Here is a 19034-nt window from a genome sequence, read left to right as displayed (position 1 = left end):
CTAACTCGCTGTGTGCTCTAGAGCCCTGTTCCTGCCCTGTCTGCTCATGCTCTGCGTTGGCAATGTGATGCCCTTGGCCCGGGAGAACTCAGCACTGATATGAGCTTCTGCTCCCTGCGAGCAGAACAGCAGCAAGTTGCTCTGAAGGCCTGGTTTGGTTTTAATAGCGTGTTTGATATAGTGCTTCAGGAGTCTGGGAGTAACAGTTAAACCAGAAATGGCCACCCGGTGGGATGCAATCCACCGGGTAGAGAGCAGAATGTGTGTGGTAGGACAAGGAGTAACAGCTTGGGGCTTGTCTTGACTAGGATTTAAAGGCACGTTAGCAAACACAAATAGATCCTAGCGTAGCATACATGCTGCCTTGTCTAATGTGCTAAACTGCTAGTTGTACACAGCATTGTCTACGCTAGCATCTGTTTGTTAGCTGTTGCATCTTTAAATGCTAGTTAAGGCAAGTCCTCAAATGGCCCTGTAGAACTCTCTCCCTTCCTCACGAGGCCCTTCGGTAACATGCCTTTAAATCCGAGTCTAGAAAACACAATTTCTAGCGCAAGCAAGGCAGGGATCAGCTACTGTCTGCAGGTGGCCAATCACGCTAGCCTACCCTACCTGCTTCTTTAACTTGCAAACCAGCACCTTTGTGCTTTCCCCTGCCCTATGCTGGGGAGTGGGGCTCAGGCTTCGACCCTAGGCCCCAGCAAGTCTAAGCCAACCCTGGGGACCCCATTCAAAGGGGGTCGTGACCCACTTTGGGGTCCCAACCCACAGCTTGAGAACTGCTGTTAGATTATCCATTGCCCGGCCTACGCTGTACTTCTCAAATGTGCTCGCTGACATCATACCTTTTTATTTCTAGCCCGGCCAAGGCCAAGGACTGTGAAACCGGCACAGGCAGACAAGGTGCTCCTAGTGCTTTGGCTTCTAGAGAAGTAGCAGTCCCACGGAGCTGCCACGTTTCTATGTGAAATCTGATTCTGGGTTCAGTTGCACATAACAATCTGTTCTCTCCAGACAGCTTGAAAGATTCTGGGTTTAGGCTGAATGTGGGAAGGGGGCAGTCACAGGCTCGTTCCTCCTTAGTGCAGTAGATTGCAGAGGTAAAGCTTGGCATTGTGTGCAGGTGACAAGGCCAAAGAAAAGAGGCATGCAGTCTTGCTGTGCAGGAGATGCCCAGGAAGGGTAGGGGCAGGGGGGAGAGAAGCAAGTGCTATTGTAGAAATGCTGTCTTGCTCAGACTGGATTGTGTCTCCTCCTGCATCCCTCTCTAGTGTTGCTGGCTGGGGGGAGGGTCTGAGCCTAGGTTGTCTGTGTGGTGTGGACAACTTTCTGAAGACCTGGTCGGTGTAGGGCTCCCAGGAGCCCTTCCCTGGCATGCCCAGCTGTGATTCAGCCTCTTGGCTAAGTGCTCTGCAGTTGTAGTGTTGGCTCCTCTCAGGCTGTGGGCCGGGAAGGGTTACAGGAAACTGATGGCGCTGGCTAGACTCACTGGTGTCTGGCCACTGCTTAGATGAGTGTTTCCCCCCGCTCCAGCTCTGAGGTGAGGAGGGGAGTGAGAGGGAGTGATGTGTCCACATGCTCCCTTGCCCTGCCTTTTCCTGCCTTCTCACCCTCCCAGCCCCCCTCCTTGTAAAGACTCTTCCTGCTCTCCGCAGCCGGTGTGGGAGTTGGGAATGGGCAGTGCCTGAAATCCCAGAGGGCTGCATGAGTGCTCTCCATCCTGAGTGCCCCGACCTCCCATGGGGAGGGGTTGGGACTCTAGAGACCCAAATCAGAGGGTGCCCATCACACAGGGGTGCAGAGGGTGGCAATCTTATAGCTATGAGTCAAGTTATTGACCTTCCTTCTTGGCGCTGGAGTGCGGTGACCTGTGACTGCCCTAGTCATGGGTTCACTTGCTAGCGGAGGTGGGATCCCCACGCAGGGGAGGGCAGGATTGTGTAAGCTTTGAGGGGACCTCAGGGCAGCTCCTTAAAATGAGCATCTGCCGGGTAAAGCAGGGTCCTCCTCTGAAGGCTTTACTGCCTCCGAAAGGGATAAGCTGGGAGCATCACAGAGTGACCATCCCAAAGGGTGCGTTGTCACTGCAGAGTTAAACTGAGCTGTTACCCTCCCTGCACAAACCTTGCACTGGGGCTCATCTGTACTTGCTTACCTGGGTTCAAAGTGTCTCAGGCACAGATTTGTGCTCCTCAATCACTTGGGCATTCCTGAAAATCCCACCCGTAGTCCTTGGGGAGGCCCTTGACCCTCTGGTGCAGACAGTGGCAGCTGATCCAGAGGGCTAGGGAAGGCCTGGGCTGGATGCAGGCTATTGCCTCCTAAATGGAGGGTGGGTAAGGTGCTGCTTGACCTCCTGCTACTGCTCTCTGTTGGAAGTCCTCTATTGCTGAAAGCTCTCCAACAACTGTGACCAGCTATTAAAGTGGCCTGCGGCTGTGACCGCCTCCTCTTGCTGCAAGCAGCACAGTTTCCATCCAGTGAGGCTGGTCTGAGCATTTCCTTCCTTGCTGGAGGGATTGAGTCAGGGGCTGGTTTTTAGGCTCTGTAGAGGCCATTGTGGCTCTGGCTGACTCTTTGGGGAATGGTGAAGCTGTACTGGGGGTGAGGCAGGGTCAAGGGGGGGGCCCCTGGCAATCCCCATGGATGGGATTAGCTCAGGGCTATTCAGTAGGTCTGGGTGGTGGCGTGTCAGCTTATCTAACAGTTGTATGCTGCTGTCTCTGAGGAGAGATGAGACAGATGTGTGACTCAGGGCCTTTTAAAAAAAAAATAATAATAATCACACACCCACACCCCCACCCCCACCCACCCACCCACCAGGAATGGATCTGTTGATCCCCAGGTACTAGCCAAATACAATTTGAGGTCACCATAGTCTGCTTTCCACAATTCCCCCTGCTTTGTAACTTGGTTATAATTGTTCTAATTGGGTTCCACCCCAGAGGTGGCAGACTTGCACTTTGTTGCAGAAGTGCTGTTGTACCCGGCGCTCATAACCCCCCTTTAAGAATAACCCACTCTGCCATTCTTGCTGGGAGGCTGGACTAAAAGGCTATCATGCGTGTAGCCTGCAATGCTGAGAAAAGGGTGGATCACGCAGAGGCTGGGTCTTGCCACATGGGCTGCTCTGGATGACTCTCGCGGTGTCTAAAAGAGCTTGTTTTGCTTATCTCTCGTCCCTAGATTCGCTACAAGGAGGATTTTGAGAAGAACAAAGGGAAGGGATTCAGCGTGGTGGCTGACACCCCCGAGCTGCAGAGAATCAAGAAGACTCAGGACCAGATCAGCAACGTATGTAGCTTTTTAATCTGCGCTCTAGAGTCTAGAGCGCTATGTGGCTGTGCTACCCCTTGGCTTTCTGTTGTGGGACGGGGGACAAAGGAGCAGCCCTGCAAACTCTGAGGTGGTGAAAACAAGGTCTTTATTTACTACAACTTTTGGTTCCTTCTAGGATAGTTGGGGGCGGGGGAGTGGGCACCGTCCTCCTGCTAGTGCACATAATTTCTGTATGTTTGTGCAACTGGCATGGGAGCTGTAGCAGGAGCTGGCAGGACTTTGCAAGTCTGAGTATGCCATGAAGGGTTCAAAGTGTAGTGGGATTTGGAGGCTGGTGGGACTCACAAAATGAAACCAAGCAAGGGTGAGCCCTCGGGGATGGCCCTGAATGGGCCAATCACATCTGCCCCATACTGTGAACTCTGTCAGCTACTGAATCCTGGGCTGTAGGAGAACTGTCTAAGTAACAAGTCACGTCTCATGGTGTCCTGCTGTGGGAATACCAGAGTGCAGAATGACTGACTCCGGTTTAACTTCACCTTCAGTGCTGTCTCAGGAAACCTCAGCCAAACGCACCTCGCTTCCTCCTGCTGGGTCTCACTTAGACAGCTGTGCGGTGTCCTCTGCCAGTTTCCTCTGACTTGACCATGCCTCCAATTGTCCAAAGCTGGCTCCAGCAGCCTGGCTGCCGGAGGGTTTTGCTGCAGCTGTTCAGGCCATGCATGGGCTGAAAAGACACTGTAGCCAAGGTAATCCTGGCATCTGCTGCTCTCCAGCAGGATGGGCTGTGTAACCCAGTTTCCTACCTGGCATGGTAGAGTGCTGATTGCTAGGCTGCCAGCTGCCTCACTACACTCCGTGCTGGACGCAGCCCTCCAAATGGAGCTTGAGTTACAGCTTCAAAGGCCAGCACTTCTTTTCCTCTCCCCCCCACTCTGACCTGGATGGACCTTCTCTAGGACCTAGCACAGTGTGGCCTTGGTCCCTGACTAGGTCTCATAGGGGCTTAAAGGGACTTCTGCCCTTTGCTTTGTCACTCAGATGGCAATCGAAGGGCCCAGTTCCTAGTGTCTTGCCTCTAGGACCTCTAAGACGCTCCCTAGTGGACATCTTTGAAGGCACCTATCCCCAGCAATGTGGTTAGGTTAAAGTGGTGCACTAGAGACCCTGTATGTGCCTCACCCCCAGCAGTGGCTACTGTATGGAGTACAAAACCCTTCAAGTCAGAGTCCCAGTCCAATGCTCATTGACTCACTAACTAGCCTCAAGTCGTCTTCCCCTCCCCCCACGCCCCCCAATCCAAAAATAAGGTTCATGTTTGAACTGAAAGCTAAGTTCACAAATCTGGGAGCCACTTAGCCTGGTCGTTCAATCCTCTTGCAAATGGTCTGAGTTGGTGCCCAATTAGTTCCGGAGCTTGTGCGATGCCAGCCAGTCTCAGTGCGTTACTGTTTCTTCCCCATAAGCAGCTGGCAGGAAGGCCAGCTGTGCGCGCATGTACCACGCCCTGTGCGGGAGTGCATTGGGGTTGGTGGCACTCCTGCTTCCGGCGGGGAGTGGGAGATCTCCCACACCTGTAGGGTTTGAGGGGGATGCAGGGGGGGTACACACTATCTGCTTCCTCCCGAACACATGGAGTTAACTAACCTTTAGCTGCTGCCCTGTGTGTATTTAACTTTCTTATCAGACTGAGGCTGTTGCAAAACTAGTGTGGTCAAGGGCAGGATCCACAGAATGCTGGTAGTAAAACCAACCCTCAGTGCTGTAGCTTCACACATGATCTTGCCTGTTAACTTTCCACTTGACAGCCTGCTGCCATTTAGTCACTTCCCTTTCTTTGGAGATTTGGGGCTCTCTGATGCCCTAGGCCTTGCCTAGCACAAAGAGGCTGCAAAGCAACTGTAATGCCCCCGGAGAATACCCATGGAGCCCAGAGCCTCTCCTTCCTATGCTGGGCTGTTCTCCAGCTGCCATAATACTCCTGGTGGCCATGGCATGCGGGGTCCAAGTTGGGGCAGATCTTGTGTCTGCCTTAGCCAGGGGTACGGCCTGAAATAGGTCCCAGGGATGACCTGGGGACTGCCAAAGGTTAATGTAGCCCAGGGGCTAGGAAGACTGTGGCCTTGCCCCAGCTCAGTTGGTAAAGATGGCGTGGCCAGATGGGGTCCTGGCCAGGAAGCGCAGTCCCCTGTCCTGCGCCATAACCACCTCCAGTAGGAAGTTGAGGGCAGACCATGGGTGGGTGGGTGGGTGGGTGGGTTCTGCCAGCAGTAATCCAGGTGGTAAAGCTGTAGCTAGAGATACTCCTCCCTAAGAATGTACGAGTGCCCTGGCCCCCTCTGGGAACAGAGCAGATGCAGAGTTTCTGCAGCAGTGCCCAGAGGACAGCATCACAGCCGGGTTTCAGCTGCTCTTTTTCTGATAGCCATTCAAACTTGGTCTGGCACCAACTTAGGAAAATGTCCAGGGGAAGGGGAGGGGCAAAGCTTCCAAATTGTTCACCTGCCCTGATCCTGTATGGCATCTTCTGCGAGCTAGTGAAGATCTCTGCAGGGTTCCAGCTTGCAGTGCTAAACCAGGTGCCCTTGCATGATTGAGGTGAGACCAATTCTCCCCAGCCCCAATCCACACAACCCTTTAGCCTACAACTGTGAAAGGGAAGGGATGAGCCTGGGAAGGGGCAAGAGGAATTTTACGTGGAGGATCTTCCCTGGGGTAGGGGTGAAACTCCCAGTGGGAGAAGAGGAGCACGATGCAGCCCTCTGGAGAGAGCAGGTAGCCTTGGCAGCATGTAGTGGTGCAGCGTTATCTCCTTGGAACACTAAAGCGTAACCGGGGGCTGGGGGGGAGCTGGGATTGACGGGCAGGTCTATCCCTCCCCACCCTGGGCCAGTGCACTTCCAGCAGCCATCTGGTTGCAGAGGAATCATTCACCAAGGTGAGGTGCTTTATGGACGCTGCAGCCTGCTCCCCTGCCGTGCAGCTGGGGCAGGTGTGGGGTGCTGTCTCTAGTGCTAAACAGAAACAATCGCTTTGTTTGGGGCAGGTCAGCAGCTTCCAATCAATACAGCAAGGAACAAGAACTACACTGGAGCCCTGAGCCCGGCTGTGCTATGGGGCGGCTCGCTGCTGCCATGTGGGGTGAGGCTCTGTCCTGCTCCTGCTGCTTCAAGCGCTTTGCTGTGGATTTCAGGAGCGCTGCACTGGGCCTTTAGCTTTCACTTTCCCTGGTCTGTCTCCCCCACCTCCCTCCCCACCCCCCCAGGGCTGGGAGGATTCCCCATTGTGCTGTCTAGCGTCATTCCTGCCCGCCAATAAAATTAGTTATTTAATAAAGATACAAACACCCGCTCCGACCCTGAACAAAGCACCCGGGAGTGCAGGCAGAGCTCTAAGACTTACGAGGTGTTAGCAGCTGAGGGGGCACCTGGGCTGCAAGGTGCCTGGCCCCCAGCATGTTGAATTTATTTCTCCTAACCTTGCTGGGGGAGGGGAGATGTTCATGACAAATGCCCTTCTCTGCCCTGCCCTCTCCCCCTCAAACTTCAAAGCTTCTCTATGAATTGATAGAGTGGTGCCTCTCTCCAGAGGCTCTAGCAGTCCATGGCAAACCTTGACAGCCCCAGACACCCTTGGTGGAAGGTATTCTAGCCGGGGAGTGATAGAACCCAGAGTCCTGATTCTCTGACCACTCAACAGCACGGCTTTGTAAGCAAGGTGATGGCTGCCTCGGGTCAGGATTTCAACCCCCCTTAAGGAGAAGGGAGATAGAGCAAACTATTTTGCTCGGGGAAGTTCCCCTACCCAGAAGCAGAGCTCTGCACCAGGCTTTCTCTCCCACCTGTGCTTTGTGTCCTGCAGCAAATAACTATTTAACCAGCCAACAAATGGGCTGCAGGTGTCTTCCGCATTGCCTGTGTATTCATTAACTCAAGTAGCTATTAATATTTACACCCACGCCCAGGCGTTAACCCTTTGCCCTCCTGACGGGCCGTTGAGCAAAAGTGAAGCAGAAACCGATTGCAGTGGGAGATGGAAGGCTGTGAGCGTGGTACGCAACCAGTGCGTCTTGGTGGCATCTGCTGCTAGGCTTCTGAGCCTGCTTAGGCCGCAGAGCCTGTGATTAGGACCCCCTCTGATTTCTAGACCAAAATCAGTTTAATTGGTGGTGGGTAGAGGTTCGCTAGATTCACGGGCTGCAGTGTGACAGGTGGATGCGGAGTCACCTGACCACTAGCCCAGAGCATGTTGGGTAACACTTTGAAGAGTGCCCCAGTGCCACTTTCAAGAGTGACTTGAGCCTAAATCTCTTTTGAAAAGGGGACTTGTGTACCCTTGAAAACTACCCATGTCTGCTACAGAACGTTTAATATTAAATACTTTCTCTGAGGTTCTGTTTGATCAGTTGATCCCCACCCACGCCTGTGTGCGCACTCTGCCCGTTTGTAATAGATGGTTAAGGTAGCTCTGCCAATGACCTGAACACCCCTGCCCTGTTTACATACAGTGTAGAGAGATGTTGGACGTGCAGCTGAGGGGTGGGCCCCGGGCTCTTGTCTACACTAGGACGTGTCCCTTGCTACAATCAGTTCAGATCCATCAGTGACTTAGAAGAACTGCAGCTGGTGTTGTCCCAACACTGTGCACAGACCTGCAGCGAGACTAGCCGAGGGAGACCGCTGCTTTAAAATGCAGACGCTCCCCTGCAGCACTGCCTGCACCAGTGTTCTGGGAGACAGGGTCGTGCAACCAGCAATTCCAGCTGTGGCTACGGGGTCCAGGCCCAGCTTGGAGAGACTGCAAGTCTGGGAGCTGGACCCCATGGTTCTCGTGGGCTCTCTGTTTTCAGGCTGCTTGATGTGGTCGTCTTTGCTTTCACTTGCAGTTAAGTCACGTCTCTTCTCTACCGTGAAGGTCCCTGAAACTGGGCAGAAGGTAGCAACATGCCACCCTTGCTTTAATTGGCAGGGGGGCTAACTATTGCCTCTAGAAAATACAATAGCCCTCTCCTTTCTTCCGGTTGGTTCCTTCCCAGCAATCTCCCTGGCTCTGTTAACTGTTCAGAGCTCTATTTAGGAGGATTTCCCATAGCTGAACTTCCTCAGTGAGGTGTAGGACAGACACCGCATTAGCCACAGTAAGCGTTCTCCTCCTCATGCTGATCCTCCTCTCCCCAGGGCTAACTCTGGTAGAGCGCTTGACATGTGACTTTGTTTTGGGGGGCTCTGTGGTGACAGGTTGGGAAGGGCGACACATACCTCAAGGTCCATGTGCTAAACTTTCACTTCGTAGAACCTTGGTTTCACATCTGCCTTGGCTCGTGAGGGAGGAGATGGGTTTGGTGGGATTTAACTTCGCTCCTAGCAGATCATACATCAGCAGGAAAGGCTCAGGACTGGAATAGCAAGGGGGCCTTTGCAGGTCAGGAATGGCTGTAGGTGCCCTGGAAGCAAGGATTCGGTCTGGCCTGGTCTTGCGCCAGCTTCTCTCCTTGCTTTTAAGCCCAAACACCTACTAAGCACTTTGCTTAGTACTTGGGGAGGGAGTTGACTGGGGCTGGTGATATTTGCTCCCACCCTGTAGCATCGGTGCCGTTAGAAGGCTGGCTACATGCAGCATCACTGCGGGGGTGGAAACCCAAGTAGCACCAGCCTCCCACTTACGGGATACTTGTCTGCCAAGTGAGGGCTGATTGAGACACTCTGAAGCATCTGACTTGGTTCAGGGTCTCAGTACAATAGAGGGTAATAACCCTGCCCCTCTTGGTCTGACTGAGAATCTGCCACCTAGCACGTGGCCTCATCCCTGGCTCTGTCCTCCATATGCTGTCTGGGTGGTGTGGGGGCTCTTGCACCCATGATGGGTAACTGGGACCTCCTCTAATCCTTACTGCAAAACATCTCCAGACTGTGGCTAGATAATCTGCTCCTTCTGGTGGGCTGAGAGCTGGCATTCAAAGTGTTAATGTGGGGAACCTAATTGAGGAGGTGTGGTGAGATGAAGCTAATCTGTAGCCCTCTGTTTAGATCCTCGGCTGGGATTCCCTTCCCACCCCCTCTGTTTGTCTCACTTTTTGTTATAAATACTGCAGCATTTGAAGTGAGTAATTGCCCTCTGATTTCCTGGACAGCAGCCTCTCTGCTTCTCCTTAGTGCCAAGCTGCGGGGCCCTAATTGGGTGCTTGGGAGCATTCCCACTTCCAGGAATCTGAGGCTGAGCTGCTGTGCCTTGGAGGCCAAAGCCAGGAGCGAGGGATTTTCCCAGAGCAGCCCGAAGACAGAGGGAGCCGACACAGCCCTCAGCTCTAGTCTAGCGACAGCTGCTGCTAGCAGAGTTCAAAGCCCTGCTTCCCATACTGTATGAGGGCGCCATGGGTATCCAAGCTGCCTATACCCTTATGTCGTTAACAGTTCAGCTAACGTGGTTCTCCGAGAAACTGCTGTTTGCACCAGCTAGGGACATGCGCTACACCCCTGCCCGCTGTGTTCAAGCATGGTTCTAATCTTGGTGTGAGGAGGGCCTAAGTGTCAATTAAGTAACTCCAAGCCAAGCTGCTGAAGGAGCAGTTCTGAGATCCCAGGAGAGGTGTGAAGGAGACCGGGAGGGCTGTACCTGCTGGGGTGGGGCTCTGAGCGGAGCTGCGGGACGTAGGGGCTACGTGTCAGGCTCTCCATGTAACTGAGTGAAGGCAACGTCTGGGGTTGGTTTGGGGCCTGTTCTCTGCCTTAAAGCCCCCTTGGCACTTGCTGCCACAGCATCAGGGATCTGCTCAAGCTGTCCTATAATGTGGCTACAATCACAGCTGCACTATTTGTACAGCATCCTGCACAGTGGGGTTTTGGTTCTTGACTGGGGCTTCTAGGTGCTACTGTAACACACATACTGAATACTATCCTGACTTGAAGCACAAGACCAAGCAGGGGTCAGAGAGGGAGAGAAGCTAACACTTGCAGGCACGCCTGCCTGCATTCTGCTTAGAGGCCCACGAAAAATGACAGCCACTGAGCCTGGAACATTGGTGGAAACGCAGCTGGAGTGGCCAAGGGCCTTGGTAACTGTGACTCTTTCCTGCCTGTGCAGCAGCGAGCCCGGGTACTGAAGATGGGTCTGTGCGTGTTCTCTGCCCCTGTCTCCTCCTCCGAGGAACACAGCTAAAGCAGAGCCAGATGTGGGGGGTGGATGTTCCTCAGCCGCCTGTGTCAGGCCAGGGAGATTTGAGGCCTCTTGCCCAGGGGATGCTGCAGGCTTGTAGCTTCTCACCACTGTTGGAGGCGTTGCCATGGTAAGGGGTTGTAAACCGCAGCCATGCCGAGAGCCTGCGGCAGCCTGAAAAGGGTGTCCTCACCTCCACGCGTGTGCTTCCCTCGCAAAGCATCAGTGAGGAACAGGGCTGGTGGGGGGACTGGAGAGAAGTGGGCCGCAGCAGAGGCTGGTGCGAGGTGGCTATTGCATTAGCCTTTCTTCCGAGGACCTAGATCCAAACCCTGCCTTGGTCACAAGTGGAAATGAGCTGGAACCAAATAAACCACAGCAGAGCGTTCCTGGCCTTAACCCGTCACCCTCAGACAGAAGCTGTTGGTAATGCGAAGAGGCAGGGCTGCTGCAAATCACAATCTAGGTGCAGGGGCAGAGCTGCAGGGGGAGCCCGGGACTGGAATAGCAGGGGGGCTGTGGTTGGCAGCTCCACTATAGCACACTTTATATACACCCCCCCACATACACACCCTCCCTACACACAACTATCACTCCAGGGGATACCGCTGTCCATTTCCTGTCCCCAGGCATTGCTGAGCTGGCCAGAAAGCTGCATTGTGCTGACGGGAGAGGGGTGGGGAGGATTTACAACCTCTGTTTTTTAGAGCTGCAGTCTTGGAATAATCCCTGTGGCATCCTTCCCCTTGGCCTTGCCCCGTGGGCCTGGCCGGCCTCCCTTGAGGGAGGTCTAGTAGCCAGCCCTGAGTCCAGCGGTGCTCATCAGCTGACTTGGGCCTAGCAGTGTTCCTCATCGCTGCCCCTTCCCGGCCGTCTCCGCAGGCCTGCTCGAGCACTGTTGGGTGATGGGGCGCTGTTGGTACAGTGCCGAACTCTAGCACAAAGGGTCCTGGTCCATGCCCGGGCCTTGTAGGCACTGCAGCCGGGCTCCAAGGAGCTCACAATCCATGCATAAGATGGGACAGCAGGTGGCTAGCGCCAGATGGGGGAGGAGTACAAGAACAGTGACGACACTGGCCGGGGTCCCAGCAGCCTAGACGGCCGGAAAGCTCCTTTCCCGTGAAGATCTGGGTGGCACAAATGGGCCCCTCAGCTGAGGGCCCTAGAAGAGTGCAGCAAAGGTGAGGAACTGATGCTGGGCGGCAAGAGGAAAAGGATGTCACCTGCCAGGAATCTGTCCAAACCAAGTGTATGTGTATGGGGGGGGAGGCATTGCCTCCCCTGTTTGTTAAACCCTCCAGCTTGGGCGGAGGGGACTAGGATGCCTGACTCCTTTCCCCCCACCTGGGTTGTTTCTGGAATTGCCAAGAGTCTGCAGTGCCACCTGCTGGACTGGAACGTGAACAGCAATAGTTTTCGTGCGGTCCCAACCCAGTCTTTTTCAGGCAGCGTGTAGGACTGGCTGGGCTGCAGCTCTGGGCTGGGACAGAACTGTCTGACATCCTGCTAGTGCTGTGACCCTTCAGGACAGGCAGTGAGGGCTACACCATTGAAACTGCTAGGTGGGCAGAACGTAAATAGCCTGGATGTCATGGCTGGATTCTAGCTCCCCCTTGTGAAAAGGGCTGTGGGATCGATGACCACAAAGATGGCCTCTCCAGCTGCAGCACACAGCACCATGCTGTGGGTCTGGCACACGAGAGGAGCGCCCAGTGCACCTAGAAAATTTCACGGAGGCTTGGTCCAGGTGAGGTCTTGCTGGGGCTGTTGCCTGGGGATTGTAAAAGTCCTGGCTCTGGTCTGTGCCGCGCTAATGGGTCTGATGCAACTGGTTTTGTGGGGGGGGAACACTCTTAATGGGTTAAAACCTGCTCACCGGGGGCAGACCTGTGCGACTGGCATGGACAGGCTCCCATCTGGGCCAGGAGCCCCCTGGCACTGTTCTAATTCCAAATTTCTTCTTGTAGATCAAGTACCATGAAGAGTTTGAGAAGAGCAGGATGGGCCCAAGTGGCGGCGAGGGTGGTGAGATGGAACGCAGGAACTCCCAGGATGGTGCCAACTACAGGAGACCTGTGGAACAGCATCAGCCACCGCCTCAAGTCCAGCCCAGCAGCCCTGGTAAGGAGCTCTGAACACTCTCTGGGGGGAGCCCTGGTTACGCAGATCACGGCGTCTCCTGCACAACCTCCCCCTTCTACCTTCATCTTCTGACACCGATGCCCCAAAGAGGCCAAGTTTCAGTTCTCTGGCTGCAGTAGGGCTATTGAAGTCCATGCCCAGTGATGCAGAACTTCTTCCCAACACGTCTGCCCACGTGTGGCTCCCCCTGAAAGGGCCCCCCCACCCCACCCCAGCTATGAGTGAGGCTCGTTACAAAGAAGGGCAGCATCCCTGAGAGATGCAGGGCTCTGGGTCTCCATAACCCAAAACTCCGGCAGTTTGCCACGACTAACCGGGACTGTTTCTTTCCCAGCCTACCAGCAGCAGCAGCCTCCATCTCAGTCCTATGGCTTCAAGGAGCCTGCAGCACCGGCCTCTACACAGCGTAATGCCCCTTCTGGAGGAGGAGGAGGAGGAGGAGGAGTGAGTATAGCCCAGAGGGCGGCAATAGCGCTTAACCTACCGAGCGCTGACGCTCGTTGGCGGGATCCCCGTAGTGGCCGCTAGTGCAGGTCAGCATTTTGCTCCAGTCATGCAACCTATCCCAGCTGCTGCAAACCCTCTTGCGTGGGGGTGAGGGTCAGGTAGATGGGGGGCCCCCCACCCCCCGTGCTGCCCTACTGCAGCCATTATCAGGGCTCATGCTCCTGGTCTCCCGTTACTTTGCCTTTTGGTTGCCCTCTGACTCCTGAGCCCCCCAGCCCAGTGTCTGGCCTGCACTGACATGCTGGGAGCTGGGCCCAGCCCCGCAGCTCGCTGACCAGTGGCGCTATTGCTACAGAGCCCAGGAGTGGCTCCTTCAAAGTTCATTGCCCCTCAACTCCCCTTGATTGCAAGCTCTTCCCCATAGAAAGCTCAACTGCTCTGGGGGGGGGGCTTTGCTGGCTGGAAGGAGAGCAGGGGCTGCTGCCATGAACAGGCTGCGGGGGGAGGGGAGGGAGCTAGAGCCCCCTATGTGCCGCTGACCCTCTTCTCCCCGCCCCCCAGAAGCGGTTCCGCGCAGTCTATGACTACAACGCTGCTGACGAAGACGAGGTCTCCTTCCAGGATGGGGACACCATCATTAACGTGCAGCAGATCGACGATGGCTGGATGTACGGCACGGTCGAGCGCACGGGGGACACCGGCATGCTCCCTGCCAACTACGTGGAGGCCATCTAAGCCGTGGGCGAGGGGGCGTGGAGTAACACCCGAAGCACCCAGCCCACCCGAGGCCCCCTGTCATGTCTCTCTCGCCCAGCATCCCTTCTCCGCCGCGTTCTGCCATTACTCCATCAGAGCTGCACCCCTGGCCCATCAGTACTCTGCAGCGGGCTCTGGTTTCTCTTGCCAATTTAGCTTTGTTTTGTAGCTATTATAGCTCTGTCGGGACGAGGTGGGAAACCTGTCCAGGGGCCGCTCGGGCTGGCCCCAACATTGCAGCTTTCCTCCTCTAATCTCTTCGCCCTTCACCCCCATCTTTCTGAAGGGGTGGGGGCCTAGCTACCAGGCGCATGCCCTGCATCCCCAGGGAATATGAGGGAAGCAACTGGAATCGCTGCGATCCTGAGCTAAGAAAGGATCCCAGCTGACCCATCTGATAGGACCAAACCCATTCACCTCTGCTGGGGACCAAGCCAGGCAGCTGGAGGGGCAGCAAGGGACAAATGACTAGGGGGTGTCCCCTTTAATAGCAAGTTAGGGGATGGGGGGTTAGTGGGGATCCCCTTCTCTAGAGCCAGGAGTACCTCCCAACTGGAGGGAGGGCTTAGCTGGCACCAGGGAAGTCTGCAGGGATCTTGCATTGGGCCATCCCCAGTCGCCTCTCCCACCTCATCGCCGCTGTTAGACTGAATGGAAACATTTCTCTCTCTCTCTCTCTCTCTCTCTCCCCCCCCCCCCCCCCACTTCCCATTTTTTCACAAACTTAAACAAAAAATATTAGTTCCAAAGAATCTAAGATCAATCAATTTTTAACCTTTTTTTTTAAAAATCTTTTTTCGCTCTGTTCCTCTAGCGTTTTCCTAGACTTTTGGGCTGTGTCATTGCCTGCAGAGGTGCTGGGATCCCCAGGGTCTGAGGGGGACAGAGGCCGAAGCAGCAGGCAGTGGGGCTTTGGGGCTGTGGCCCTTCGAACAGGGTAGGGCTCTCGAAAGCCGCATCGCACAGGCCTGGCCGTACCATTTGAGCGACCCTGGATTGGGCCATTTCATCTCAGGACCATCTCTACGCTCTGTGGGGTGATTGCTGCCGCACTGGGAGCGAGGAGTGGCCCATGGGCTGCTTATGCTTGAGGCTGGATGAGCTGCTTGTGTTTAAGAGCTATGGGGAGGGGCAGAGGGCCTGCCTCCCCCATGGTCATCCAGGAGTCCCCATGGGGGGTGCGGAGGAAAGCGATACCCAGAACCCCCTCTAGAACCAAATACCATTCCAGTAGAGGGGAAGGGCTCATGTGCCTTCCAATCAGCTTCTACGTTTTGCAGCAGCAAATTCCTTTTGATCTCTTGCATAGAAGGGTTATGTCTCACCTCGCTCAGCAGCTTTCAGCCAGGGTCACTGCTCGCTGTCCCATCCCCGCTGCTGGATAAACTCGCTGTCTGCGTGGCCATGTGGAGCAGGGTCTGGGGCGTGGTTCCTAGTCTCTAGTGCCCCCCTCGCCACCCCCTGCCCCTATGGCTGTTTGGAGCCACTGACTGCTTAGTCTAGCTCTGCTTTCATCCTTTTGTCCATGAATGAACTGAGCCGACCATTGGAGAAATTCTGCCCCATGAGTGGTTGGCGGAGATGTTGTGAAAAAGGCACGAGGTGCCTTGGGGTTTTTTGGGGGGCAAAGACCAGGGACTGGCTCTACCAAGTTCCAGTTAGTTTCTGCTTTGCACTGACATGTGCCTTGCTCAGCGGGAGCCACTACTGGGACTGTGGTTCTGGAGAGCAGGGTGGGGGCAGGGAGGTAGAACAAACCTCCTCACACAACAGTCAGCCAACCCTCAGCTGGAAGGAGGAGAGGGAGCCAGCCAGTTCCATCCGTGCCTTTCCCAGGGGCAGCAGGGCCAAGCCTAGTTCCAATTCCATTCCAGTTTGAGCTGGGATGTTTACAGCCTTCTCTCCGCGGAGGGGAAGGTCAGTGGCAAAGGGACCAGGAAGGGCAGTGAACAGATACATTCCGCCCCCACCTTCTCTGCATTCTCGCTGGGTCCAGGCTGGTGGTAGACGTTCCAGGCTGCTGCTGGCTTGGATCGCATCAGGGACCAAAACTTCAAAGCACATCCCCAACCCAACCCAATGTTTTGGGCCCCGGGGCCACTATAACTGGAAATCTGTATGCAGGGAAGATGGTGCTATGTTGTCCTTGGTGAAGGAAGTTGGGCATTGAGAATAGCTAGCTGCGAATCCTCCCACATTTCCCCAGTGGATCAACTCTGCTGCCCTCTCTGCCTTGGCATGCTGAGACCCCCACTCCCTGGTGCCTTTCTCCCTCTCAACTGGAATTCCATGTAGCATGACTGCCCTCATTATCCCAGGGGAGTCTGACCTGATGGTGCATTACAGGGGAGGCTCTTTACGGTGCATCCAGTGAGGGGGTCTGTAAGTTCTCAGCAGACAGGCCTGGCTAAATGTTTTGTAATTTTTAACTGAGTTTTGCTATCTGGCTTTAAGAGGCAATGTGGGGACTAAGCTGAGCAGCATGTCAGTTTCAAGAGTCTCCCTGATGGGTGCCCCCTTCTCACTGAGCACACTGGAGACCTCTGCTTGATCCCAGTGCACTGTTCCGGGTTTACCCCTCCGTACACTTCCACTTCTGCTCCGTACACTCTTACCTTGGTGCTGCCCTTTCGGGGGAAGGGAGAAACAGGCTGCTAGGTTTTTAAAATGGGGAAGCCACCCCTGAAATATGGAAGAGGACTCCACACACGGCCTCTCCTCTTTCTCAAGTGCTCATTGTTTCACTTCCAGAAGCACAATGGAGATGCAGAACCATGCCTAAGGGACCCTGAATTGAAGGTGAAATGTTGGAGTGAGAGGGCCTAAGGGGTGGGTAGCAGCGAGCCCTGAAACCTGTCACTTCCTAGTCTCTCTCTGGTAGTTGCTATAGCGCTGAAGCTTGTATGGGCAAGAGGGTCTCTGGTCTCCTGTCCCCAGATCAATGTACTGTACTAAAAGGGTTGTTCCATCCCACTGGACGAGCCAGCTAGTAGCAGGGCTGGGGATAATGGTGAACCTTCTGTTTTTTAACCAGCTTTCCTGTTCCTCTAAGGGCTTGTGGGAGACTTGGGAGGGGCGTGGGTGAAAGGAGATGCAGTCAGCCTTGGGCAGAGCATAGAAGTGACAGCGATGGGCTGTAGGGAATTGAAATCCTTGGTGGTGCTGAAACGTGTGAGCACAAGACCTGGGGGAATGGAGAGGTGCACATTCCTGATCACTAATACTCTGTTCTTAGAGCCAGTTGTCTGGGGAGGGGGGAAGTAACAATGTGAATAAACCTTTTTTAATGGACCAAATAAAAACACAGGAAACTTAAGTTTTTGGCCTAAAACTTTTTTAATGCTACCTTGACACTGTTGTCCCTATCCTCCCCTTCCCCTGCCTCCCCCCCCCCCTTTTTTCCCTTCTGCCATGGAAAACAGACATCTTACTGCTTGATTTCTGCCTTCTCTCTGACTTATGCACTTTTTTGCCTTTTTTTCATAGCTGAAAAAGCACCTAAACCTGTATTTAAAATAAATAAGTAAAATCTTTAAAAAAAAAAAAAAAAGATGAAAAGCTAAATTTGCATCATTGTAACCATTTCATTCATGTGTTTTTGTTTTTAAACAAACAAGTCTTACATCTTAGCTTTCCAAGTTGCATTTCAGTGCCGGGTTTAGATCTTTTTTTTTTTTTTTATTATTGGTGGGTTTTTTTGTCTGTATATTTCTTCCGATGGGCCTGAACGCCCCCCAGACAATGAAATTTATTTGGCCTTTTTAACTGAACCATTCAATGGAACAAACCAACAAATCCTCTTCCGGGTTTATTCAAATTTAAAATAAAAATATAATTTTTACCTGCTGACTTCTATGGTTTTAATTGTGTTTTTAATTTTCCTCTGGCTTTATTTAAACAGCTGTGCTGGAAGAGGGAGGGCAAGTAACAAAGGAAATTAATTTTGAATCAGTTTTTGGATATTTAAAAAAAAAAAAACTTTGCAGTGACGTGACTTCATGGGCGCAATGTGGTGCCCAGTGAAGTCTATTGGGAGCTAAATCAACAGCCACGCTTCTAGTCTATTCCTAATAGCTACCTGCCTAGCTCAGAGCCACTTCTGTCCCTGCTATAGAGGAGAATGGTTGTGCTTAGAACACTTGCCTGGGCTTTCAGAGACCTGGGTTTCATTCCCAGCTCCGCTATGGACTCCCTGTGTGACTGTAGGCATCTCGCTTAGGACCTGATCCTTTACAGGTATTTAGGTTCCACTGAAATTGGTTACAAACCTAAACATCTCTTGAGGATCTGGGCCCTACACCAAACCTTTAGCTGCCTGGCCCCAATTTTCAGAGCTCCACAGCACTACGTGTCTGGTAGCTCCCATTGTACCCCATAGGAGATCTGGTCTCCCGTATATCTGTTCGTTAACCTCTGTGCCTTCAACACCTCTGCAGAATGGGGAAATACCTCCCTTCTGCACAGAGGGGAGGATAAATCTCCGAACGAGGTTCTCAGATACCATTGTCATGAGGGCGATAGAAGTCGGTGAGTTTAGCAAGGTAAAACATTTGGCAAAACCTCCTGGCTTTCTATGCCCTCTCTGTAGCAATTATCAGTTGCTGCAGACATCAAGTTAATTGGTCAAATGGGAGACCTTTTCCTATAGAGGGGAAAACTCCCATTCCAGTGTACCTGGTCATACTTGAACTTTGAATACCTCGTAAGTAGCCCATCATTCGTTCAGTTGGTGACTAAATCCTATTGTCAGAAAGCAGATGGCTACTGTTTCACTTTGGCTGTTGGAGCCATGCAAGGTGGGATTTTCAAGGATACCTGAAAGATTTAGGAGTAGAAAGTCCCCCTGAAAGGAGAGAAAGAGAGGAATATTACGTGGATCTACGTGAGGGAGAAAAGGTCACCATTACTTTTAACTCCCTCCCATGAAAATGGGTGTTCTAGTGAAATTAAAGCAAGTAGCAGTGGATCTGCAGAGAGCAGCTGCGTTAGACTCCGAAGAAGGAAAAGTTTTGCAGGTCCCCTTTAAACTGGTTCCATGTCACTGCATCAAAATGGCTTTGCTTGTCATGCCAAGAGAAAGGCACCAACCTGGGAGTCAAGAGCCCTGGCTCCCAGTTCTACAGCTGATTTACTGGAACCCACCAGTGATGTCTCCACCCCAAGTGGAAACCTGCGGCCACGAGTCTCAGAGCCTGGATCTACAGACTAGGGCTTGTGCGACCGTGCTGAAAATAGCTGTGTAAAGGTTTAGGCTCAGA

At 53.5% G+C, this 19034-nt stretch overlaps 1 protein-coding gene across 4 annotated transcripts in view; it reads left to right on the top strand.

Moving 5' to 3' along the window:
* LASP1 (LIM and SH3 protein 1) overlaps positions 1-17625 on the top strand; it is a 46395-nt gene extending 28770 nt beyond the window's left edge. The window contains exons 3-6 of one of the 4 annotated variants that reach the window (XM_024210044.2): positions 3187-3294; positions 12399-12552; positions 12908-13005; positions 13582-17625. In XM_024210044.2, coding sequence (XP_024065812.2) covers positions 3187-3294; positions 12399-12552; positions 12908-13005; positions 13582-13755 — 534 coding nt within the window. In that variant the 3' untranslated portion in view covers positions 13756-17625. Of the gene's footprint in view, positions 1-3186; positions 3295-12398; positions 12553-12907; positions 13018-13581 lie in introns of all 4 variants that reach the window. The other 3 variants (XM_024210045.2, XM_026654859.1, XM_026654858.1) reach the window with 3 other exon arrangements.
* The last annotated feature ends 1409 nt before the right edge of the window (positions 17626-19034 follow it).

This window comes from Terrapene carolina, unplaced genomic scaffold, assembly GCF_002925995.2.
Source record: "Terrapene carolina triunguis isolate 2854851 unplaced genomic scaffold, T_m_triunguis-2.0 Scaffold193, whole genome shotgun sequence".
NCBI classification, from domain to species: domain Eukaryota; kingdom Metazoa; phylum Chordata; order Testudines; family Emydidae; genus Terrapene; species Terrapene triunguis.
This window is presented reverse-complemented; position numbering and strand designations above follow the sequence as displayed.